Source organism: Benincasa hispida, chromosome 7 (genome assembly GCF_027475165.1).
Source record: "Benincasa hispida cultivar pf3 chromosome 7, pf3_genome.v1.1, whole genome shotgun sequence".
Classification (NCBI taxonomy): Eukaryota; Viridiplantae; Streptophyta; class Magnoliopsida; order Cucurbitales; family Cucurbitaceae; genus Benincasa; species Benincasa hispida.
In genome coordinates this window covers 41583071-41610827 of record NC_143484.1, presented here as the reverse complement: position 1 = coordinate 41610827, position 27757 = coordinate 41583071, and the positions used below count along the sequence as shown (strand labels likewise).

The 27757-nt window shown below is 35.8% G+C and overlaps 1 protein-coding gene and 2 pseudogenes across 2 annotated transcripts; 1 reads left to right on the top strand and 2 right to left on the bottom strand.

The window, feature by feature from the left end:
- Positions 1 to 2099: 2099 nt before the first annotated feature.
- LOC150035171 (uncharacterized) lies at positions 2100 to 3197 on the bottom strand (annotated as a pseudogene). The gene is made up of 2 exons (XR_016530850.1): positions 2674 to 3197; positions 2100 to 2443 (listed from the first exon to the last, which is right to left on the bottom strand). The product of XR_016530850.1 is annotated as an uncharacterized LOC150035171 (transcript).
- An 8481-nt stretch (positions 3198 to 11678) lies between these two features.
- Positions 11679 to 17344, top strand: LOC150035170 (uncharacterized; annotated as a pseudogene).
- An 864-nt stretch (positions 17345 to 18208) lies between these two features.
- Positions 18209 to 18601, bottom strand: LOC150035169 (uncharacterized). Its single transcript, XM_090315257.1, has one exon. It carries the CDS (start codon positions 18599 to 18601, stop codon positions 18209 to 18211), a length of 393 nt encoding a protein of 130 aa, XP_090171383.1.
- Between the last annotated feature and the right edge of the window lie 9156 nt (positions 18602 to 27757).

Genomic DNA, 27757 nt, shown 5'->3' with positions numbered 1-27757 from the left:
AATCCACACTTGTCAGCCTACAAACATACATGCTTTCTGTCTTCAAAACTCCCAAATTTGTTTGCAAGAACATTGAAAAGAACAAATCTATTTCCTTTGGAAGGATAAACATGTTGGCTATAGCTCTCACCTTGTTAGATGGTCTATAATCATAAATACAAAATATAAAGGAGGGAAGAACAAGCTTTTCTCTTTTATGCAAATGGTTATGACATTTTTATGCGGAAGACTCTCCTCTTTGGAAAAGGCTCATCCTTGCCAAATATGATCAAACAAATATTGGAGAAATTCTAACCAACAATAGATACAGTAGCTTGAAATCCCCATGAAGATCCATTATAAAGGGCCTAAGTTGGTTCAATACAAACATCAAATGGAAGATTAACAATGGGGAGAAGATTTCTTTTTGGAGAGGTTACTAGATTGAATTAAGTCCTTCGATAGAAAATTTCTCGAGACTCTTCACCCTCTCAAAAATTACTACTAGCACTATAAAAGAGGCATGGAATAGTGAAGCCATGGATTGGGACATACAATCAAGAAGACCCGTACGTTATAGAGAAACTGAACAATGGAATAGAGTAAAGATCTATCTGACAAAACTACAAATTAATGGTGGTTCGGACGTACTCATCTGGAAACTTAACAAGAATGGGGCGTTTAAAACTTCATCTATTAAGACTGCTTTATACAATCAAACAAATAGGGATAACTCTACACTTGAAGCCTAGCTATATGAAAATTTATGGAAAGCTAAAATTCCAAAAAAAATGCAAGTTCTTCCTATAGACTTTATCTCATCAGAGTAGCACCAATACTCTGGACATCTTCCAAAAGAAGCTCTCAAATCATGTGCTCAATCCAAATTGGTGTCCTCTCTGTAACAATCGAGGTGGAAGTATAAACCATCCTTTTGTCCATTGCAAATGGGCTAAGAGATTCTGGGATACAATGTCCAATATGGTGGGATGGAAAAATAGAGGCAATTTTATCAATGAATTGCTCAAAGACCTTTGTTCAGTCAAGCCAAACATCAACAAAAAAAACTAATATTTTCAACATGGGGGCTGCCATCTTATGGACAATTTAGATCGAAAGAAATAATAAACAACAAAAGCTATACTTAACTTTGGGAGGATATTTGCTCTCTTACTAGTTATTGGACTTATAAAAATAGTTCTTTCAAGGACTATAACCCTTCCATGATCACTCTAAACCTTAGTACTTTTTGTAACTTTTAATTCATTGTTTGGGCTTATCTCTAGCCCTATTTGAACTCTTTTGTATCTCTTTGTGCTTTGTTGGATATATATATGTATATATATATGGGAGATCATGAGGGTGTTAGGAAGGTGTCCATCTAATAGAGATGTTCTGATGCACCTACTGATCCAATTCGTATCTTTTTCAAAAAAAAAAAAAAAAAAAAAAAAATTAACACTTGTAGAAATTTAGAGACCCAATTTTTATGATGAAAAGTTAGGTATAATTATAACCACAACCATACTTCAAGAGTGATTTTTGCAATTTTTCATAAATTTAATTAGATCAATGTTGAAGACTCCCCATTGAAAAAATTAAGGCACGTCACAATGATTGAAAAATTAAGGCATGTCACAATGATTATAAGATAAATGACTTACTTCTCTCATTTCCAATTAATTTTAAGATAAAACCTCTTGTTATCTAATATAATATTAGAGCTCATAAAGCCTAATCAAATATTCAATAAAAAAAATCAATACAAAAATGGTGAACTCAACAAGATATCGTCTTAAGAGGGCATATATTGAAGATTAGACATTGGATCAATTAAGACAATATCCAAGCTCATAAAACCCAAATGAACCTTCAAGGTGATGAATTATGTTAAATTTAATTATATCAACACTTTTAATAAAGAAAACAATCTCAAACAAAGTAAATGTGTAAATGAATAAAAGGTATGGAGCACAATGGTTCAACCCTTCAATTAACAAGAGCAATGTTTGCATGCATGTGTTTGTATCTCATTCTAATCAAAAAAAAAAAAAAAAAAAAAAAAAAAATCAAAAACATTTTTCTTAATAAAAAGTAAAATGAATTTGTCACGTAACAAATAATGATGGCAAAACTAGATATTGTCTAAGCTGCAACAAAATATCTATACCTTCGCCCAAACAAAAAAAAAAAACTAAATATATATTTTTGTTAAAACACATATAAATTGATTCGATTGATCTTAACATAAAAGTTTTGTTAATTGATACTCAAAAACCAAAAAAAAGAAAAACAATAATTGGGACGATAATTTCCTACACTTCGTCTTCTTCCCTTTTCCATTAACTTTTGGAGTAGGCTTCTTCCCTTTCGAAACAGTTTTTGGAGTATTTAGAATCCTTCCGAGAAAGACATCGGTGAGAACAGTATTGGACTGTAGAGAAGCCTTTAACAATTTCACTCCCTACATTAAAAAATAAGCACAACAAATCGTGAGCATAATTAATTAAAATATACATCATTCGATAGCTATTTGATTTCCAGTAGCAGGTAAAATTTCTAATACTCTCATAATACAATATTCCCTTCGTTAACATTAAAATTTGATTTTCATAAAAATCATCTCACGTTAATGAGTCTCACCCTAATTTTAAAAGATGATTGGCACGACAATATATAGATGGAGTATGATACCTCATTGACATTCAAAAGTGATGTGTTTCTCCTCCAAAGCACCTACATCTTTGATATTAAACTTGTTCAAGAGGGTAATGCTTGAAATGGTGGACATTGGTTTGACACTCAAATCATCCATCACCACATAACTCACCACATCCTTTACAAACCCAAAACCATCTTCTCCATTACTACTTGGTGGCTTCACATAGTTACCCACTTGGTTCATATAGCCATTACAAATGGGACAAACCGCGTCGGGACCATCAGAAACCGAGTGCTGACACTTAAAATACTTGTTCGAATTGGGGCATAAATAAGATGTGGCAGTAGTTGAATCAATAACAATGTCAGGCAAAAGCATGGTCGTCGTTGAACAACAAATTGAGGCTTTATGGTTCATAAGTGCGTCTTTATTTTGGCCAGGCTGCAAATATGTATCGCTCAAGGTTTGTATACTGTCGTACACATTTTTCAAGCTCTCTAATATGGATTGGTTTCTGAAGAACTTGATGGCAGTCCCAAGTGGGAGAGAAAGTAGATTGAAAAGAAAGTCAATGAAGTTCTTATCTGCTTCACCAACGAAGACGATATGACCAAAACAAGTCTATAGAGAAAATATCGTGGTGGATGATGTGGCATAACCATATCATTTGCATGTAGACATGTGACAGCATATTAGTTAAATGGTGGATCATGAAGAGATTTAACATATGATGGACTTTTTATTTTTTGATTGATCTAAAAAATGAAATTTAAAAGAAATTTAAAAGAAAAATAGATTTAATATTATTTTAATGTCTAACGGCTAGTTTTTTACACATGGTATGTTTTTTATTTTTGGATTGACTTTAAAAAGAATGAATTTAAAAAGAAAATGAATTAAAAGAAAAATAAATTTAATATTATTTTATGTTTGTGTCTAATGGCTAGTTTTTGACACATGGTATGTTTTTTATTTTTTGGATTAATTTTAAAAAGAAAATGGATTTCAAAAGAAAAAAAAATTTAATATTATATTTTGTTTGTATCTAATGACTAGTTTAGTTTAAAATCTCCACCATTGATTTTTCTTTTCCAAATCTAATGGTCCAATTTAAATTTAATTTTTTTCCTTTCCATCTCTATATAAATCATCTTCTTCTCCAAATTTTGTACGAATAAATTTTACATTTCATAATCCTCCAAAACTCAAAAGCTTCCATTGTTGCTCTCTCTAAGCTCCCAATTTTTTTTTCTTTTCATCTTATTCTTGAGAGAGTGTTATTGTATTGTGGGGATAAATTTGTTGAGTGCTTAAACTTGTAAATTCACTCTAGTGAGAGTTGTATTGTGTTCTTCAAAAATTCCAACATTTGTAACAATTTGATCCTAAACCGTGGAAAGGATCGGGTTTGCTCTTGAACCCGTAAAAAGAGCGGTGGTATAATGGTTGGGCTCTAATCCGTGGAAAGAGTCGGAAAGATTTTATTCAAATTCCCAAGAGGCGCTTGGAGAGTGGAGTAGGTCGAGTTTGACCGAACCACTATAAAAATTACGGTGTCTTCTTCTCTAACTCTTTCCTTTTTATTTTTGCAATTAATTTAAGCAATTTATTGTATGTTTTAGTTTGTTCTTATTTATTTGCTAAAATTTGATAGAATTAAATTATCACACTATTTTTCATCTTATTTATTGCACAAATTGAATTTTTCTTATTATTTATAAAAAGTGTATTAATTAGTTTAATTGGGTTAATTTAGAAAAAAAAAAGTTTAATTAAACCTTATTCACCCCCTCTAGGGTTTCCATGTTGATCCAACAATTGGTATCATAGTGGGTTGCTCTTCTTGAAATATTTATTTGTTGATAAACTTAATTGTTTTTGAGCTATGTCAACTTTAGGTTTTATTCCTTTTATCGATAGTCAATCTATTACAAAGTCTTCTTTCTTTAATGGTACTAATTATAGTTATTGGAAAAATAGAATGAGATTTTTCTTGCTTTTTATTGATTATGATTTATGGGATATTGTTGATGAAGGTTTTAAAATTCCAACAAAAGATGTTGATGGTGTTAGCACTATAAAACCTAAGGAAGAATGGTCAATAAATGAAAAGAAAACATGTTCTTTAAATGCCAAAGCTATTAATTGTTTATTTTGTGCTTTGAATGAAGTTGAGTATAATAGAGTGTCTATTTGCAAAACCGCTAAAGAGATATGGGATAAATTAGAAATTCTTCATGAAGGAACTAGTCAAGTAAAAGAAACAAAGATGTCAATATGCTAGTTCATCAATATGAAATGTTTAAAATTGATGAAAATGAAGCTATTTTCGATATGTTTATTAGATTTACTAACATTGTCAATGCTTTGGAAGGACTTGGGAAAAAGTACTCAAATCTTGAGAAGATAAAGAAGCTATTGTGGTCTTTGCCTAAACAATGGGAGTCTAAAGTCACCGCCATTTAAGAGGCAAAGGATCTCAAATCTCTATCCATTGATGAACTCATGGGCTCGTTGTTGACGCATGAGATAAAGATCAAGAAAAACATGGAGGATGAGAAGAAAAAGAAAGAAAAGAGTATAGCTTTAAAGACCATCTCTTTAGAAGTTGACTCCCAAGATGAAGATGACCTTGATGAAGATGATGTTGCCTATCTTTCACGTAAGTATAAGAACTTCATCAAGAGAAAGAAGCAATTCAAGAAGCATCTCTCCAACCAAAAAAGTCAAAAGGTGAAAAGAGCAAAAAGGATGAGGTAATATGCTATGAATGCAAGAAGCTGGGTCATATTAGAACCGATTATCCTTTTCTCAAATCATCTAAGAAATCTAAGAAGAAAGCAATGAAAGCTAATTAGGATGATAGCGATGAAAGCGAAAGTGGGAGTGATAATGAAGAAGTGGCCAATTTTTGCTTCATGGCTTATAGTGACAAAGAAGATGAACAAAATGATGAGGTAACTCTAGAACCTCTTTCTTATAATGAATTGTTTGAAGCTTTTGAAAATATGCAAAATGATTTAGAAAAACTTGGTTCTAAGTATGTTGTGTTTAAAAAGAAATACAATGTTTTATCTAGTAAAAATAAGTATTTACTTGAATAAATTGCTTGCTTAAAAGAGAATGAGCATGATGCTATGCATATTGATGAAATGAATATCTCTTGTGACAATCTTGCTTTTGATTGTGATGAGAAAAATGTCTTGCTTGACAAAGTTAAATTTCTTGAGCATGATAGTTGTGAAAAAGATAATTTGATTAAATTACTCAAAGAAAAGGAATTTAGCACTTTTGCAAGAACTTGATAAGGCTAACGAAACTATTAAAAAGTTGACAATAGGTGCTCAAAGATTAGACAAGATAATTGAAGTAGGCAAGCCTTTTGGTGATAAAAGAAGTTTAGGCTATATTGATGAATGTTCTATTCCTTCAAGTTCTAAAACTATCTTTGTTAAAGCATCTCATAATATGTCTAAGCTTAATATGCCTAAGGTTGTGTCTAAGCATGTTAAATCTTTGTGCCTATATGTCATTATTGTGGTGTTGAAGACCATATTAGACCTAAGTGTTTTAAATTGAAATATGCTCATACTACTTCTCCAAGAAGAAATTTTTCTCAAAGGGCAAAGTTTCACAATACTCTAAGGAATAATTTCTCCAAGAAAAATAGAGTACATAAATTTGTTATAAGAGATAAATCTTTGCATAATGTTGTTTGTTTCTTATGTGGCAAGTTTGGACATACAACTTATTCTTGTTACTTGTCTAAATCCAATGCCTTAAATGTCTATGCAAAAATGAAATGAATTCCTAAGTTTGTCAATGCTAATAATCTAGGACCCAAACAAGTGTGGGTACCAAAGAATCAAACTTGAACATTTGTGTTTGTAGGTTTGTTTGAAAGCCTCTAAGAAAAACAAGTGGTACTTGGATAGTGGTTGCTCAAGGCACATGACGGGAGACCCATCCAAGTTTGTCTCTCTCGCCAAAAGGGATGGAGGTCTTGTAACCTTTGGTGACAACAAGAAAGGTAAAATAATTGGTAAAGATAGTATAGGTAATGAATCTTCTATTTTAATTGAAAATGTTCTTTTGGTTGATGGTTTGAAGCATGATTTACTTAGTATTAGTCAATTGTGTGATAAAGGCTTTAGAGTTGTGTTTGATAAAAAGAATTGCATCATTGAAAATGCTAGTGATAGAAAAGTTATATTTGTTGGAAATAGAGATGAAAATGTTTATACTATTGATTTGAATGATTGTCCTATTAATGATAAATGTTTATCAGCTTTGCATAATGATTCTTGGTTATGGCATAGAAGACTAGGACATGCTAGCATGCACTTAATTTCAAATATTTCTAAGAATTCTTTGGTTAGAGGTCTTCCCAAATTTAAATTTGAAAAAGATAAAATTTGTGATGCTTGTCAAATGGATAAGCAGACTAAGTCCTCTTTCAAATCTAAAAAAGTGATCTCTACAACTAGACCCCTTCAACTATTACACATGGACTTATTTGGCCCTTCTAGAATTGCTAGTTTTGGAGGGAACTATTATGTCTTTGTGATAGTTGATTTTTCAAGATTTACTTGGGTTTTGATGCTAAAACATAAGGATGATGCTTTGAAAAGCTTTTCTAGTTTTGCAAACAGAGTTCAAAATAAAAAAGGTTTTTTTATTTCTAAAATTAGGAGTGATCATGGAGGAGAATTTGATAGCAATGCTTTTGAAACTTTTTGTGAAGAAAATGGTTTTTCTCATAATTTCTCCGCTCCAAGAACTCCTCAACAAAACGATGTAGTTGAAAGGAAAAATCGTACTTTGCAAGAATTTGCTAGATCAATGTTGCATGAGTATGGTTTACATACATACTTTTGGGCAGAAGCTGTTAACACCGCTTGTTATGTTTTAAATATAGTTTTAATTAAACCTTATTTGGATAAAACTCCTTATGAACCTTGACATAACAAAATTCTAAATATTGGGTATTTCAAAATTTTTTGTTGCAAATGGTTTATTTTGAATAATAAAGAAAAAATTGAAAATTTTGATTCTAAGACGGATGTTTGTATTTTCCTTGGCTATTTCTTTACTAGTAAAGCTTATAGAGTTTTCGATAAAAGAACTTTAGTAATTGGGGAATCTATGCATGTAGTATTTGATGAATCTTGCAATATTATTTCTAATGAGCTTATTTATAATGATGTTTTAGAAGGAAATTTTGGAGATTTACTTGTTAGTGACAAAGGCAAGGAAATTGTTTCAAGTAAGCAAAAGGTGAGCTTAATCGAAAAGAACGAAGTTGGTTCTTCATCCATGCCTAAAGAGTAGAGGTGTGCTCCTTCCCATCCCAAAGAATTAATTCTTGATGATCCCGAACAATGTGTGAAAACTCGTTCCTCTCTTAATATGATTAATAATCTTTCTTTTGTTTCTCAAATTTAACCAAAAAGTTTTAAAGATGCCGAAAAAAATGAATTTTGGATTTTAGCTATGCAAGAAGAATTAAATCAATTTGAAAGGAATAAAGTTTGGGAGTTAGTCCCTAAGCCCTCTCATACTTCTATAATTGGAACTAAATGAGTCTTTAGAAATAAAATGGATGAAAATGGAAATATCATTAGAAATAAAGCTAGACTTGTAGCTCAAGGTTATTGTCAAGAGAAAGGAATAGATTATGAAGAAACTTTTGCACCCGTTGCTAGATTAGAAGTTAATAGAATGTTGCTTACTTTTGCTTCTTATAAGAATTTCATTTTATATCAAATGGATGTGAAAAGTGCATTTTTAAATGGTTATATCATTGAGGAAGTTTATGTAGAACAACCTCTAGGGTTTGAAAGTTTTGATTTTCCTAATCATGTCTATAAGTTGAAAAAGACTCTTTATGGCTTAAAACAAGCTCCAAGAGCTTGGTATGATAGACTTAGTAATTTCTTACTTGAGAATGGATTTAAAATGCCTAAAATTGATACTACTCTTTTTATTAAGACTAAAGAAAATGATATGTTTTTAATACAAATATATGTGGATGATATTATTTTTGGTTCTACTAATCCATCTTTGTGTGAAGAATTTTCTAAGTGTATGCATAATGAATTTGAGATGAGTATGATGGGAGAACTTAGCTTCTTCTTTGGACTCCAAATCAAACAATTCAAGGATAGTATTTTCATAAGACAAGAAAAATACACAAGGGATTTGCTCAAAAGGTTCAAATTCAATTAAGGTAAAATTGCAAAAACTCCTATGAGCACATCCACTAAGCTTGGAAAGGATGAAAAAGGTAAGTGTGTAGATATAAAAACTTATAGAGGTATGATTGGATCTTTACTTTATTTAACCGTTAGTAGACCCGATATTATGTTTAATGTATGTCTTTGTGCTAGATTTCAATCTTGTCCTAAGGAATCACATTTACATGCCGTTAAAAGAATTTTTAAATATTTGCTTAGTACTATTGATTTAGGCTTATGGTATCCTAGAAATGTTGAATTTAATTTGGTAGGATATTCCGATGTGGATTTTACGGGTAGTTTACTTGACCGTAAGAGTACTAGTGAGACTTGTCAATTTCTTGGTAGTTCCTTAGTTTCTTGGTTTAGTAAAAAGCAAAATTTGGTTGCCTTATCCACTATCGAAGCAGAATATTGCAGTTGCTAGTTGTTGTGCTCAAAATTTTGGATGAAACAAACTCTTTGTGATTTTGGATTAAAGTTTGATAATGTGCCTATATTTTGTGGTAATACTAATGCTATTAATTTAACTAAAAATCCTATACATAATTCTAGGACTAAGCATATTGATATTAGACATCACTTTATTAGAGAACATGTGCAAAATGATAATATTACTCTTGAATTTGTAGGCTTTAATAATCAAGTAGCGGATATTTTTACCCAGCCTTTGAATGAAAAAAACTTCTGCAAAAATAGGCTTGAGCTCGGTATTATTCGTTGTGATGCCTCTTGATTTTATAATTTTACTTGTTAAATCTTTTAAAAGGCATTTTGATAGGAGGAGATATGGAAAGCATATGTTAATATTCTTAGGGGGAGTTGTGCTAAATTTATGTTCATGTTTTTAAGGGAAATATTTATGTAGTTCTAAATTCCGACTCTTCTTCTCTAACTCTTTCCTTTTTATTTTTGTAATTAATTTAAGCAATTTATTGTATGTTTTAGTTTGTTCTTGTTAAAATTTTATAGAATTAAATTATCACACTATTTTTCATCTTATTTATTGCACAAATTGAATTTTTCTTATTATTTATAAAAAGTATATTAATTAGTTTAATTGAGCTAATTTAGGAAAAAAAAGTTTAATTAAACCCTATTCATCCCCCTCTAGGGTTGCCATATTAATCCTACAATGACGAGTAATTTAACGATAAGTATAAGAATAGTATGTTGAAGAGCTTGGTATATCATGTAGATCAAAATATCAAGTTCAAAAGTTTAACTAGCGTATGACCAAGGTTTTTTCCCTCATTAGATCATACACACTAAAAGCATTTTGACTTAGTCACATGATGATGGTCATCGCTATGGATGGCTAACCACGAACGTGGCTGAAAGCACAAATGCTATTATGAAATGAGCCAAAAAACTATGGTTACTTCACTAGTCCAAGCAATATTTTATCGAACTATCTCCTAGTTTGTTACTTGTCGTGTAAAATAGAGGCTACTCTTGAATTTGGAGAATGTTTGACAAGGTAAATTATTCCCATGAAAAGATGTTATTAATGTTCGTATTGACTATCAAATTAGGTATGTAATTACGAAATTCGTTGGGAATGACGTGCAAATAAACATGAAGTTAATATTTTGACCATAGAATAGGATTGTGTAACATCACCATTGCAATTAATCTAAGAACACTGAAAGGTGGAATCACACATTGAGTAAAGTTAAGTAAGAGGACATGCACATATAACAAGTAACAAAATATGGAATCCCATGTTCCTACATCATGGTTGCATGTAAAACCATTGGTCTGAATTACTTGAACTATATAGAAGATTATTACAAAAGTCTCACTTATTTGTCAATTTATGTCTTCAACTTCAATTTGGGACATGTGTCGACTTTTAATTAGTCCATAACTTAATTATTTGTAATTTTATCATTAATTTGGTAAATGGCGTGATAATTTGTGTTCGACTTAAAATTTATTAAAGAAATGAAAATGTTATTTATTAAGAAAGGTAATCACCATAAAAATTTCAAATAGAAGCATGTAAATCAATTTTTAACCTAAATTTTTTAGTTTTGTAGAGTATAATAAAGGGCGGGGGATTCAAATCACATATCATAAATCTTTAGCATATAATTTATGCTAATATTGATTTAAGATATATTCTATTTTATATATATTTTTATTCACTAAAATTAAATCTCCATAAATAAAATTTAGGTTTTTCTTTTTTAAAAAAAAAAAAATGCAAAACAGTTTACTTTCCCCAAGAAAAAAAAATGGAAACAAAAGTTGCATCCTCCATCTCCACTATATTTTTCTAATAATTTTCTCCAGATACAATATTAAAATAAAAGATCCTTCATAACTACCTTTTCCTTCTGTTTTTCAAAAACAACTTCATCCAATCAACCCGATCTAGGGATGCAGAAGAATGATGATTTAGAATGTATCTAGGAACTTCGAACTTTTTCTTGGACGCATGAATTGGAGATGGCAAACGACGCTGTAATAAAATTCTCATCATAACCGAGGCTATACTTATCCCAAGCTGTCATCTGGATGGAGAGTAATCCAAGGATTTTTCAAAATTACCCGAAATATCTGGGAATAATTAATTAAGCATTTAATTTCCTCGTAGGAAATTGATACATTTTGTGTTGGACCATATCGATTAGGGCGCTGCATGCGAAGCCATGCAAAATTCCAATCGTCAGCAGTTGGGGTATAGCCACACACTTGACCCTATATAGTACATAAATAGACTACCACAAATGAGCCCCATATGTTCGAACAAAACAAGATAAATTTTTTTGAAGTTTTGGCATCAAGAAACTACAATGGCAGGATCTGGTGATGTGAGATTAAAGCTTCTTATAGATTCAAAACAAAAGAGTTCTTTTTGGAGAAGCAGACAAGAACGTGATTGACTTTCTTTTCAACATACTTTCCCTTCTCCTTGGGATTGTGATTAGGTTTTTGAAAAAGCAAGGCATGGTGGGTGCCTATCCAATTTGTATGAGAGTGTTGAATCTTTAAATGACACATATTTGCAGTCAAATCAGAGCAAAGACAGCCTTTTGAAGCCTAAAATTTCGTTCTTTGGCTCGACCTTGTTTTTGTTTGATATTACAACTTCAGCTGATAAAATGAAGTTATACATGTGCTCTAGTAGATGTGGCTATAACGTTGCCGGTGACTCTAACGTGTTGTGTCGAATTGTAGGCGTGCAATGACTCAAGGATATGCATTTATAGATCCACCAAATGCAACTAGAGGCAACACATGTGGGAGAATTTGGTGGTTTATGAAAGGTGTGGTGACTTATATGGTGATGGATGATCTGAGTGTCAAACCAATGATCACTATTTCCAGCATTACTCTTTTGAACAAGTTTAATATCAAAGAAGTTGGTGCTTTGGAAGAGAAAACCATCACTCTAGATGTCACTCAGGTACACTATCATCATTTTTTCTAAAATGTTTAATTTAATCATATTTTCTCAATGAATTTCAACTTTTGAATTTTTAGATATGTTAAATTTTCAACCACTTTTAGTTTGAAATTTTACTAGAATAAGAATTTAGTTTTTAAGATTTTATTGATTTTTTTTTACATAGATAGATCGATAAATTAATTAGGGCGAATCTTATAAGTTTCATAAGTACATAGCCTAAAACGTAAAATAATGAAAATTGATATTTAATTTTGATGGATTTTTTATGCACGGTTAGGAACCTAGGGTTTAAATATTCGTTATACAGATTTTGGAAAGTATTTTAACAAAATTATGTTGCATACTCGATAAATTATTACAAATTTTAAATTTACGGGATCAAGATCGTCACAAATGAAAGTTTAAATACCATGGAAGTCCATAATAAAAACAGTTATTTGTAATCTAATATCTTTGGTCCGTTTGGTAAGTATTTTGTTTGTAGTTTTTGGTTTTTGAAAATTAATCATATTTCTTCCCAAATTCTTATAATGATTTTGCATCTTTCTTAGGTAAAATTGTTGAATTCTTAACAAAATTTCAAAAACAAAAACAAGTTTTTAAACCTATTTTTAAAATTTTAAAATTTTTAAATTTAGTTTGGTTTTTCAAACAATCGATAACGAATAGATAACAAAAGAAAAAAAATTTGAAGGTTGCAGTATAAGAATCGAAATTGTGAGCTTTAACAACTGAGCTATGTTAAAGCAAATAAGATATAAAAGTGTTTTTAAATTCGATTTGTTTGGTTTTATAGGGATTGAAGTTGTTGAGGGCTTCTCAATTGTAAATTAGTTGTAGTTATCCATTAAATATTAATTGACAATAATTTATTGTTAATTTATTAATGAACATGTTTTATATTAAAAAAATTATATAATTATTGTTTTGCAATATTGATTTTTTTAAAAATAATATTTTTTAATATATAATGACAAAAATCAGGTTGGAGGAAAGTATTCCTAAAAATAGGTTTTTAAATCGTGTATCGAGTACACGATTACACCTTAATTATGTCCATTTAGCACGCGTAGTCTGCCGTTACAATCATGCAGGGTTTACTGTCCGGTACACGATTACCTGAAGTTGTGTACCCGTACACGACAACCTCTCCATTAAATCGCTGCCCGCCCCTTCTTCTTTCTTACCGAGAACTTTCTGCCTTCTGCCTTCCGAACAATTTTGCTCGATTTTGCTTTCTGCCTTCCGAAAATTATGAAATCTTGCTTTTTTTGTTGCATTTCTCTGTCCAAAATTTTGAAATCTTCCACATTTTGTTCTATTTTGTGCATCCAAACACCTCCATTTGCTCGAAATTGTTCGTCCATTCGTCCATATAACAGTTGCATGGCTTGGCTGAGTGTTGCATGGCTTGGCAGGGGTGTCGTTAGGCACTGCTGTGTGTGTCGCGGGGCAGTGCCACGGGGCCCCATTTTTGTGCGCGTACCTTCTGTCACGAAAAATAGCGAAAACGAACTCAAGGGTTAAGAATGATGAAAAAAATCCGTGTGCCAGAGTTTTTGGAACGGATCTCGTTAGGTGCCCGAAACGGCCCCCCGGGCCCCGAAGCCTACTTTTTGCTCCCGAACCTTCCGGCATAGAATTGCACGAAAACGAACCCAGGGGTTAAGAATGATGAAAAAACCATGTGTCGGATGGTTTTTCGAATAGAGCTCGTTTGTTGCCACAAACGGCCCCCGCAGGCTATGCTGGGAGGCCGTTTTTTGTGCGCGAACTTTCCATCACGAAAAAGAGCGAAAACGGATCCTGGGGTTAAGAATGATGAAAAAAAGACATGTGTCAGGCGGTTTTGGGAACGAACCTCGTTTGGTGCCCGAAATAACCCCCAAGGACCCACGGGCTAAGCCAGGCGGCCGTTTTTTGTGCCCGAACCTTTCAGTATAGAAATGCACAAAAAGAGACCCAGAGGTTTAGAACGATGAAAAAAAGTTGTTTTTTCATCGTTTTTAACCCCTGGGTCCGTTTTCGTGCATTTCCATGCCAGAACATTATGGAGCTAAAAGTGGGCCCCATGGCCCCGGGGGTCGTTTCGGACACCAAACGAGCTCCGTTTGCAAAAAAGTCTGGCACACGACTTTTTATCATCATTCTTAACCCTTAGGTCCATTTTTGCGCTTTTTCGTGGCGGAATATTTGCGCACGATAAATGGCCCCCTACGCAACCCGTGGGGCCCCGGGGCTCGTTTGAGGCACCAAATGAGCTCCGTTTGAAAATCGTCTGACACACGCCTCTTTTTCATCGTTCTTAACCCATGGGTCTGTTTTCGTGCAATTCCGTGTCGGGAGGTTCGGGAGAAAAAAAGTGGGCCCGGGGGCTGTTTCGGGCACCAAACAAGCTCCATTCCGAAAATCGTCTGGCACACGGCTTTTTTTCATCGTTCTTAACCCCTAGGTTCGTTTTCGCGCTTTTTCGTAACGGAAGGTTTGTAGACAAAAATTGGGTCTCGAGGCTCTGCCCTGTGACACCCCAGCAGTGCCATGCAACACCCCAGCAGTGCCATGCAACACCCCAGCCAAGCCATGCGACATCCCAGCCAAGCCACCACGACTCCCCCGCGGGGCCCTAGGGGCCGTTTGGGACACCAAACGAACTTTGTTCGCAAAACCGTCTGGCACACTCCTTTGTTTCATCGTTCTTAACCCCTGGGTCAATTTTCGCGCTTATTCGTGACGAAAGGTTCCCGCACAAAAATTGGGTCACGGGGCCCTGGCTCGCGAGACCCCAGCATGCCTAACGACACTCCAGCAAGCCACTGTGACAACCCCGGGGGCCGTTTGGAAACCAAACGAGCTCCGTTCGCAAAACCGTATAGCACACACCTTTTTTTATTGTTTTTAACGCCTGGGTCCATTTTCACGAATTTTCGTGTCGAAAAATTCGGGAGCACAAAGTGGGCCCGGAGGCCCCGGGGGTTGTTTTGGACACCGAACGAGTTCCGTTCCCAAAACCTTCTGGCACACGGCTTTTTTTCATCGTTCTTAACCCTTAGGTCCGTTTTCGCGCTTTTTCGTGATGAAAGGTTCGCGCACAAAAATTGGGTCCCGAGGACCTGCCCCGCGACACCTCAGACAAGCCATGCGACACCCCCAGACAAGCCGTGCAACACCTCAGCCAAGCCATGCGACACCCCAGAAAGCCACCGCGACACCCCCGCAGGGCCCCGGGGGCCATTTTGGGCACCAAACGAGCTTCTTTGGCAAAACCGTCTGGCACACGCCTTTTTTTCATCTTTTTTAACGCCTGGGTCCGTTTTCGAGCATTTTCGTGCCAGAATGTTCGAGAGCGAAAACTAGGCTCCATGGTAACGGTCCGAGGGTCGTGTCAGGCACCGAACGAGCTCCGTTCGCAAAACTGTCTGGCACACGACTTTTTATCATCATTCTTAACCTTTGGATCCGTTTTCGCGCTTTTTCGTGACGGAATGTTCGCGCACGACAAATGGTCACCCGGAGCAACTCGTGGGGCCCCGGGGCCCGTTTGGGTCACTAAACGAGCTCCGTTCGCAAAATCTTCTGGCACACGCCTCTTTTCCATCGTTCGTAATCCTTGGGTCCGTTTTCACGCAATTCCGTGCCGGAAGATTCGGGAGCAAAAAGTGGGCCCGAGGGCTGTTTCGAGCACCAAACAAGCTCCGTTCCCAAAACTGTCTGGTAGACGCACACAAAAATTGGGTCCCAGGGCCCTGCCCTGCGACACCCCAGCCAAGCCATGCGACACCCCCAGCCAAGCCATGCAACACCCCAGCAAAGCCATGCGACACCCCAGTAAGCCACCGCGATACCCCCGCGAGGCCTTAGGGGCCGTTTAGGGCACCAAACGAGCTCCTTTCGCAAAACCGTCTAGCACACGCCTTTTTTACATCGTTTTTAATGTCGGGGTCCATTTTCACGCATTTCCGTGCTGGAAGGTTTGGAAACGAAAAGTGGGTCCCACGGCCTCGAGGGCCGTTTCGGGTACCAAACGAGCTCCGTTCGCAAAAATGTCTGGCACACGACTTTTTATCATCATTCTCAACCCTTGGGTCCGTTTTCGCTCTTTTTTGTGATGGTATGTTCGCGCACGACAAATAGTCCCCCGGTGCAGCCCGTGGGGCCCGTTTGGGGCATCAAAAGAGCTTCGTTCGCAAAACCATCTGGCACACGCCTCTTTATCATCGCTCTTAACTCCTGGGTTTGTTTTCGTGCAATTCCGTGCCAGAAGGTTTGAGAGCAAAAAGTGGGCCCGGGGGCCCCGAGAGATGTTTCAGGCACCAAACGAGCTCCATTCCCAAAACCATCTGGCACACGACTTTTTTTCATCGTTCTTAACCCCTAGGTCCATTTTCGTGACGAAAGGTTCGTGCACAAAAATTGGGTCATAAGGCCCTGCCCCGCGACACCCTAGCCAAGCCATGCGACACCCTAGCAAGCCATCGCGACACCCCCGTGGGGCCTAGGGGACGTTTGGGGCACGAAACGAGCTCCTTTTGCAAAACCGTCTGGCACACGCCTTTTTTCATCGTTTTTAATGCTGGGTCCATTTTCGCACATTTCCATGTCGAAAGGTTCGGGAGCAAAAACTGGGCCCCACGGCCCCGGGCGCCGTTTCGGGAACCAAACGAGCTCCGTTCGCAAAACTGTTTAGCACACGACTTTTTATCATCATTCTTAACTCTTGGGTCCGTTTTTCACTTTTTCGTGACGGATTGTTCGCGCAGGACAAACGGCCCCCCAGTGCAGCCCGTGGGGCCCCGAGCTTTTGCTAAACGAAAGGCGCTCCTTAAACGCGACTCTTGGGCCTTACAAGAAGAAGAGAAACTGTTAGGCAAGTTGGAGGCCATTAGGGCCGAACGGGCCGAAATATCGCAGTTGATTTTCGAAAACGAAGGCCTTTTGACTCGACATAATCTTGAGGCCTCAGAGATGCGAGGAGTGATAAACGAGATCAAGACCACCCTAATCCTTTCTGACAAGGATGTCCTACGTCATGTGTTAGAAGCCATGCAGTAGGAGCTGGAGAGCTACAACTGGGTACTCTGACTTGACGTTGTTTGTTCTATTGGACTAGGCATACCACAATAGGTAGTGGCCTTGGATTTTTTTTTTTAAACTACTGGAGTCGACTATTGTAGCGCTAAAGTCTCTTATATGAAAGTTTTTTTTTCTTATTTCCTCAGCAATTTTTTCTGGTGTCTTGTAGCTCATTTAAATTTCTGCTTCTCTTATTTACTTTTCTCTCATTGGACTCATGTACATGCACACATAAACACACACATGCACAAACACACACACACATGCATACACACACACACACACACGCATACACACACACACACACACACACACACACACACACACACATATATATATATATATATATATATATATATTATCATTTTACTGAACTTAAATTCTTTTAAGCTGCCTACATACCCTTGATAATGATAGGGATCAAGTCATAACATAGTTCAAAAAGAATGTTTTTTTTTTGCGTGACTGAACTTAAATTTCTTTAAGTTGCCTACGTATCCTTTATATTGACAGAGATCAAGTCGTAACGTAGTTCGTACAAAGGTTTTTTTTTTCTTTTTACATTTGTTAAGCATAAAACTTCTTGAGAAACTTGCCGTTGACTGGGCCAATTCTTAGCCCATCTTGATCAACTATCTTCTACGCTTCATTTGTGTAGACTTCTTTGACAACATAGGGCCCATCCCATTTAGGTGTAAACTTTTTCCTCGTATGTCTTGTTGTGGTAATTGATCTTACGGCGAGCACTAGATCACCAACGTGAAAGAACCGAGGCTTTACATGTTTATCGAAGGCTTTAAACATTCGCGCCTGGTAACATTCCAACATTTGTTGAGCTTCTAATCATTTTTCATCCAGTGCTTCTAACTCTTGGAACCGCAGTTTGGCATTGTCCTCTGTAGTCAGCCCTTCTTGCACCGCCATTCTTAGCGATGGAATTTCTCTTTCCAAAGGAAGGATAGCTTCTACCCTATAAATGAGAGAGTACGGGGTGACTTCTATAGGAATACGGTGAGTGGTGCGATAAGCCCACAATGCTTCATTGTTCTTCTCCTGCCAATCTCTCTTTGACTTGGAAACAATTTTCTTCAACAGGTTGCACAATGTCTTGTTAAATGCCTCAACCAACCCATTTGCGGCGACTTTATATATGGATGACTTGTACTGCTTGAATTTGAATTTTTCACACAACCTATCCATCAAACTATTGGAGAACTGTCTCTCGTTATCCGTCATGCTTCGATGGGAAATACTGTGTCGATAAATGATATGAGTGCGGATAAAATCTACCACGTTTTCTTTCTTAGCTTCCCTTAGAGCGATAGCCTCAACCCATCTTGAGAAGTAGTTAGTGGCTGCGAGGATGTAGGTGTGGCTGCTGACGACTTAGGTGTTATAAGGCCGACCAGATCAAGCCCCCATGCTTCGAAAGACCACGAGGCTATGGTCGGATGCAGAGGCACGACCGGTTGATGAATGAAATTCGTGTGATATTGACAGGCTTCACATTTCTTTGCATAATCCATTGAGTCCTGGATCAATCCTGGCCAATAGTAACCCATTCTTTTCAGCTGGAATTGTAGCTTTGGTTCAGCTTGATGCACACCGCATACACCTGAGTGTACTTCCTCCAAAGCCTTCGCTGATTCTTCTTTACTGAGGCATCGAAGGAAAAGTCCTTCAAGGGATCAACGGTATAGGACCCATTTATAATAAATGAAATGCGCGGCCCTCCTTTGAACCTCGATTTTATGGTGGGGGTCATTCAGGAGCCTTCCATGTTCAAGGTAATCTACCACCAGTCCCGCAAAGATTGAAAGAGAAACAAAATGATGAAGAAAAGATCGCGACAGTGACAATGCAAAATGCTATGATCCCACAAAAAATGTGCGACCCAGGAATCTTCACGATACCATGCTCCATTGGAGGGGTCTATAGTGGCCAAGCACTATGCGATCTTGGGGCGAGTATAAACATAATACCGCTATCAAACTTCAAGCGATTGAAAATTGGCACACTTACGCCCATGACAGAGACCCTTCTACTTGCGGACAGATCCCAAATACATCTCGAGGGAGAGTTGAAAGATGTCACAATCTCAATTGATAAATTCATCTTGCCGGTAAACTTCATCATTTTGGATTGTAAGCGGACAAAAACACGCCCATCATCTTGGGACTTCCATTCCTCTCGACCGGTCGGGCTCAAATTGATGTGCACAAGGGGAAAATCATAATGAACATCAATAGGGAAAATCTTCGGATTAAGGAAGTCTAGATTCTAGAGGACAAAGAAAAGAAGAAAATACCGTCGTGGACGTAAAAAGTCTAATTTGCACGAAAATTAGCAGTCCCTGAATACCTCATCAGGAACGCAATCCTTTTGAATATCCTTTCTTTACACCAATACTTCATGGACTTTCATCACAATATTGTTATCTATTATCGTATATTTATTTCTTTACTTAAAAAAATGTGATCGTGTTGAACAATTGCGGTAAAAGAGTTTGTTTTGTTTAAAATTATTTGACTCTTTCAATGTTTTCTTTGCAAACGATCAAGGCACACGATTGCGGAGGCGCTACACGAAGATGCAATTACTTTATTCCATCACCGCAATCCAAAGGAGGTCGATCGCAGGAAAGCAAGATACGTCAGCAAACAATGCGAATGACAACGCAAATTTGGGGGTTGTATTCTTCCTTGACTTTATTCCAAATTCTGTACTATCGCATCGCATTTTAATTTTGAAAGTTTTATCACCGCGTCCTCTTTGATTACTGCAATTATTTAACATTGATAAATTTAGTAAGTCACCACATGCTTTCTCTTTGCCAATTATGATTTCAATAATGAAATCACATGCTTCTATTTTTTCGTATATACTAGAGTCAACTTAATCTTTGAAAAGTCACCTCATGACATATTTCTAGAAGTTAGTGATCTGTTAGCTTTCTTTCAAACTAACCCTTTACCAAACTTCCTAAAAACATCGCATGACTTCCTTCGATCTTTTGGCAATGAGGACATTGCCGCATTTTAAATTTGGGGGTGAGGTATTTATTTTCGACCTTGCTATTTTATTAGCTCTATGAATAAAAAAAGAAGAGAGAAAAATTTTGAGAATAACAATTCCACTATCAACGCAATAGGGAAACCCATGTTGATAAGGGTTAAGTTGTGAAGGGCACTTACCCGTAGTTCGATGTCTGCATGACACACGTGGGGGCAAGCCAAAAAAAAAGTAAGTCACCAGGATAAATGCATAAATAAATGACCGCAACTCCGTTGCCAAGTAGGTATGAGTTTAATCTGAGAAAGAGCACCTTGCTCGTAGTTGGATGTTCGCATGACACATGTGGGGGCAAGCGAAAACGAAGATGAGGCACTTGGATCAGCACAAGGTTAGAAAAAAATAATAATGTCAAAAATATGCAAGGATAAAAATAAGTTAACACCCCAGAAAAAAGTTTTTTTGAAATAAATCATGCGATGTCCTGGAATCTAGTAAAGTTCTTTTGAAGGTTAAACTTGCGGTCCCTAGATTTTAGAAATATTTTAAGAAGTGACTTGAATAAGAATTAAGAAAATTTTTGTGTATAAGATTTGAATGAAGTATCCTTGAGAAATCTAGGAAAAGAGATTTTTAAAGGAAATCTTTAATTTATGCTTGAGGACAAGCATTGTTTAAATTTGGAGGTATGATAACGGGCAGAAATGCACGTTATTACATAGCTAAGTTACTAAATAATGCAGGTTTGCGTTGATAAAATATATAAGATTGCGTCCAAAAAGCATTAAGTTTGTAACATTGTGGTCACATGCGTTCATCGCATAAAAACAATTAACTTTTGTATTTTTGTGCAGAATATGCGTTAACACATAGCGTAAACTGGGATCACAAGAAATCAACGGTCGGACGCAGCATTACTGCAAGGCCCTGCAGTGATTTGTGCTCGCAAACATCTGCTCGAGAAGGATTACCGCATAGAGGCGGCGCAACTTGGTGAGCGCATCTGGGTGAAAAGCATAATTAATCACGATGGAATAGAAAGTTGATGACGATCGAGTCCGAATTAAGTTGACAAGCCGCTAACGATCTACTATAGCAAGTACACTCAACTTTTCGGTGACAAATATTTAGCACATCAGACAGAGAATGAAAGCCATCCCATCAGTGCAATCATGAGAGAGAAGACGCCTTTCACCCAGAGCTCTATTTTATACCAAAGACAACCTTCAGAAAAGGAGTTCGGATAGTTAGACAATTTTCCCTTAGTTAGAATAGCCTTGTTCATAGTTTTCTTTTTTATTTAAAAGGCGAAGCGAGAGAATGGATAAAACACCGGAAGATCGCTCAGGACAACTCGAGAGAGAAACCAGAGGCATGGAAAAGCAGAGAGCGGGCTAACTCTCGCAAGAGCGAGATTATCTTTTGAACATAGTAGAAAATACAATGTAAAAGCCTTGGGAAGCAAAAGATTGCTACGAGGCTCTTTATTCTCATCTTGCATTGTTATTTTGTATTTCACCTCTATATCTATACAATGGAATTTCTTTTTCAACATCTGTTCACTCTCTTAAAAGAATGCATGAGTAGCTAAATTTATCGAATGTGTTGAGAAGAACTAAGCTAACATGACCTAGGATCTTCATCGCATGTGATTATCTTGTTTTATGCTGTGCCCAACACCCCTTTAGAGTTACTTAAGAGAAAGTCTAAAGAAAGAACCTAAGACTTGAGAGAGCTAGGTTAGAATCTAGACTGGAGAGAGCAAGATTAGATCTGCATAAGCAAGAGATAAGAACTTAGAGATAAACTCTATTTTCCAACCTCCATTGCATGCACCCTAGAGATAGGTTATGATATTATGTGGTCGTCTTGTTTGTGTGTATGCCATTTTATCATCGCATAAATAAGAATAGAGGCTTATGTGTAGGTCCTATACACTCATCGTATATATCGCATGCATTCTAGTACTAGAAGCCATAGCATTTGCGTTGAGAGATGATTTTCTATTGTAAGTTTGTTGCATGATCGCATAACATGAACGCATCCTAGGAAGCGTTAGCCGAACCCCTTCTCAACCCATTCACTGCATACTCATCGCATTTTCCATATTATCAACTCTTTTCGTAATTCCGCTGCATTTGTTTATTTTATTACCACAAACAACAACCCAAAACAACTATTTGATTTCTTTGTTACCGCAAAGTCTTCTTAAAAATTACCACTGCATACCTTTTTCCTTAGTCCCCGAGTTCAACCCTGGACTTACCAGGAAACTCAGTGGAATTTATACTTGGATTTTGCTGAGAAAACTATTTGCTCAACACATTTCCATCACCACATTTCATTCCATAATTTCACCTCATAAAATAACGCATCATGAATCCCAAAGGAAACACAATAACTGGTGAATCCTGAAGGAAACAAAAACTGGTGAATCCCGAAGGAGACACAATATCTGGTGAATCCCGAAGGAAACACAAACTGGTGAATCCCGAAGGAAATATAATATCTAGTGAATCTCAAAGGAAACACAAACTGGTGAATCCCGAAGGAAACACAATATCTGGTGAATCTCGAAGGAAACACAAACTGGTGAATCCCGAAGGAAATCCAAACTGGTGAATTCTGAAGGAAACACAAACTTAGTGGGCATTCTAACTAATCAGTAAAATCACTATCATAGGCTTGACACCATAATTATCACAATATGGTTCTATGATATACATATATGTCTCAACATCATGGCTCTACAGCATATACACATGCCTCAATATCCACAGATCACATACAACCACATGAAATAAAATATCATCTCATGCTAGCATTCAAGTATTTATGTGCACAAATACATCTTTCAGATCCTCAAGCAAGAACATACATTGGTTATACTAAACTATCAGTTCATCATGTTGTCATTCTACCATAACATTCATCCATCATGCTAGCATACATCCAGTGCCTAGCCCGTGGGCAGTTCCAATAGTAAGATTACTTACCTCGAAGTCAAATTCAGATATTAATCCAAGCTAATGATCTCTAACCAAAGAAGTTCTGAATTGAGTCCCCCAAACGAAACTTGATCAACAGACACTCGCAGGATTTCGACTCCAAAATATCCTCTTAGCAGATTTTAAAACTCAATGGATGATGACTTAGAACCTTCAAAATACTTAAAATTAAACCATTCTTTTATTCCTATAATCAATAGGTGGCCGATAACCAACAAGGATCACAACACTTAACAAACTACTTGCCGAATGAACTCGAATCCACTGGACAGCACGTTGTGCACTCTGAAGTTCTCTAATCTTGGATCTAATTCCAAATATAATCGACATCAACCAAAAAGAAAACCAAAATTTAATGGGCAACAGAGAACCTTCTAAATTCAACCGCTCTTACCCAGAGCTTACCGATCTTTACCAATTTTCTGCAAAACGAAAAATGGACTCTAGCTTCATGGTCAATGCCTCAAAACTTCCATATCTTGAATCTACGTTTCACATCAAAGAGAGGTTACTAATTTAACCCAAAATCAAATGGGTGAATTTCACCTCCTAAATTGTAAAGAAAAATAAGTCTTACCCAAGGTTTTTCTCAAGATTTCGGCAAAGATCGGGCAGTGGCAGCTGATGGTGTGTCGGCTCATGGCTACCATAGATAGGCAGTGGCTACTATCAGATGGCATAAATTGTTTAGGTTAGCGGCTAGTAGTGAGGGTCTTGCATGAGGGGGGGTTTGCGAGAGTGAGAGAGACGGGGAATTTCTAGTTTTACAGATTTTATTCAACAGTGATTACAAACAAACCATATTACAAAGAGCGATCCAACCGTTGAAAATGAAATTTAATATATATCGAACATACTGACCAAATTTAAACACGATCCAACGGTTCAAACTTTGGAAATCGATAATTTTATGAAAGCTATCGTTGAAAAACCGAATTGCTTTCTCCCAATTTTTGGCATCTTTTCACTCTCATTTAATTTCAAAAAAAAAATCTCAATTATTTTTTTTTTTTTCAATTTTGAAAAGATAAATAAAATATTTTATCACAATATCTCTAAAATCTCCAAAGATTCTATTAAATTTATAAATCAATTAACTTTTCAAATTATCTTAATTTAGGCTTCAAAAACCAAAATTAAATGGCATACGATCCATCAATTTGATACAAATTAAATCCTTCCAAATATTTAAATCATTCAAAACCACATGAAATTAATTATCTTTTTTAAATTTTTATTTTAAGTTGGCCCTAAAATCCAAAATCAAAGGGAAGAAAAATTCAATATTTTCAAGATAATCAGTTCAAATATCTAATCAATTAAATTCAATTTAACCAATAAAAGTTTTTTAATTATTCAATTTAATCCCAATTTTTCAAATGAAAGGAAAATTTAAACTCAATAATTTTAGATAATTAACTTAAATTTTCCTGAAATTGGGGATGTTACGTTCTTCCCTCCTTAAGAGACTTTCGTCCTTGAAAGTTCAAGTCCTTAAAAGGCTCGTGACACTTAGTTCTTGTCTCATCTTCATGTTTTTAAATTACTTCTTCAAACCGATAATTCTGCCAAAGAACTTCTAACTAACACTTTCTCCAAGTTTCAGAAAGTCTTCACATCCTACCATGAATTATATAACTTATCTGAGAAAATATCATGTTACTCGTTAATCTTAAAACAAACACATATCACCATTTAGACCCTCCTATGCACGAGTCTTAAAATCTCTCTTAAATGAAGCTCTTGAAGTCCCCATATACTGTAGAGTATTTTTCATTCCAAAATACATCACCATAACCTCATAATAGCTATAACCATTACCTAATGCCAGTTTCTAAGATAAAGACCTTCATGATTGTGTACATCTATATTGAGAATGTTCACACTCCATAGAATGGGTCACCTCATTGTCCATGCAACAGAAAACATATCTCTCATGGCATCTCAAATCTAAGATTCAGAATTCGGATTCGGCACCTAATTGCCCTGACAATCCCCTGCAACCAAGATATGCTATCATATTCAATCCGTAATAGTTGATACAAAGTCGCGTGAATAATCTTTCTTTCCTAATAAACAAAGTTGATGTGCTCCAAGGCAAAAAATTAAGGCACATATGAAACACTTTGCTAACTAGTTCTTGTATGAGTGACTTAGGCTATTCCAACTCTACTAAAGTCCTTCTATGGGAAGCCTTAAGAATAAGAGTGCTCTCAACTCAAGTTCATCTCTAGTGCTAGGGGTCATTATAGGAGATCAGATTTACTCAACCTTAATACTCATATAGCTTTTTTTTTTTTTTTTTTTTTTTTTTTTTTTTTTTTTTTTTTTTTTTTTTTTTTTTTTTTTTTTTTTTACTTAAAGCTAGACTACTTTCACCTTCAAATCAAATTGATGGCTTCTTTACTTCCTTATTCTAGATATTCATGTCCACAATCAAAACCTCTAAACATTGCTAATATCTTTCAACGTCTTCCCCCTCTTTAACGAGGCCTTACCCCTTCCATTTCCATGGTTTCTAGCAACTATTACTACTAAACATCCTTTCATAAAATGTTATTTCCTCGACCCCACTATAATTTGAAGAAGATTGCTAAGCACTCTTCCAACGCGTGATAGTCTAGCTTAATCAAATTCGCATGCTAAAACTGTGTTCCATGACCAATAGCTTAGGTAGGATATCCATTCAACCAACAAATACTAAGATCCATAGTTCCAAATAGTAACGAGATTGTTCATACCAACTCTAAAGGTTCGTAAACACATATTTCCTATCTCGGACACCAAACCAAACCTTTGTTCTTAATCTCAAAACATCAATTCCCCTTACCTTCTCAAAACAACAAAATCTTTCTCAAATCCTTTCATCTTGCTTTATCTTTTCCAAGACCAATAAATCCAGGATCCTCTATTTCATTTTCCTAGTGAAATATATCTATACCAAAACATGTGACTATTCGAATCCCTTTTCACAGTCTACAATCCAACAACCTAAGCAGGCTATTTTTTTTTTTTTTCCGAATAATGCTTACTGTAGTCCAAAGTTCCAAATGATAATAAGAGATTCATATTTAACACCAAGTCATGCCTTGTATCCACCCATATCATGTCTTAAAATCCAAATCTTTCTTAATTATTTGAGAATCTTGAACACATTAAGTTCCATTTATCTTCACAAATGAATAAAACCTTTCCTTAAATACTATTGTTTTCTTCACATTTATCCTTGCTTAAGCTAACAACTTGAAAGTGCACTTTTTAATTCAAGAGCGAAACGTAATCCCTAAACCAAGACATATGACCCTTTATAACCTTTTCCATAAATCTAAAATTCCCTTCTCAACTTGAAACTATAGTAGGGTATCCCCACAAGACAACATTGCTTTTAAACTTCAAAACGTTTATCCTTCCTCTTGGTATGGTTAATTAAACTTGAACCTTTTCATTGCAACAAACACATAATTCAAACCAAAGCACCTTAAGAATTTTCAATCCAATAACTCGTTTTCTCCCATCTAAAGGCAACTATAATTTCAACCATCTTGGCATTCTTTGTCCAATTCATTTTACCTAGGTCTTGTAAAGTGTTCCTCATACTATTACTTTATGCTCCATCTAGTAATTCTTCTTCCTTTTAGGCATGTTACATAAAGAACCAAAATACCATACATTACTCGGTCCACCAACTTTGATACCATGAATGTGATCATGACCTATTAATCCTTTCAAAATTATTCTTGGAACATTTTGACTTTAATATCTAGTAACCCTTAATAGAATTTATAGTCTCTTCTTCACCTCTTTTTTTTTCTTATAAAGAAACTTTAATCTCGTAACTAAGAACGTATGCCTTGTGATAAAGTTCCTTGTAGCACCACTAGTTTTATTCTCGTAATGCAAAACTTAATATTATTCCCAAGTGAATTTCCAATTCACCTACCTTATTCTATAGCTTAACCAAATACATCCATTTCTTTCTTTCATGTCATAAGTGCATAATACTTCATAGTTCTATTAGGTTTCAATATCCCTAAACCAAAATATATGTCCATTTCTAACAGTCCTTCCATGAATTAAACTAACGCCAAATGACCTTATTATGATTCTTCTTTCTTTCCATAACACCAAAACAAAATAGCCATCTCATACTAACTTCTTTCAGGTCGTTAAACTAACAATAACAATCATTCAGTACATAAAGTTTAGACACGAAGGCTTTTAAACACATTTTCCATAAAACATTTAATGAATGAACATACCTAGCGAGGACGAAGGATTCGTGAATAGCCATAAGGGACACAAAACCAAGACTTACATCGTAAGTCAGTCTACAGAACCTAAAACTTAGGCTCTGATACCAATTGTAACGACC

Bases quoted from the DNA above. Each gene is read 5' to 3' on its own strand.
- LOC150035169 (XM_090315257.1), bottom strand. From the start codon at position 18,601: ATGACGGATAACGAGAGACAGTTCTCCAATAGTTTGATGGATAGGTTG.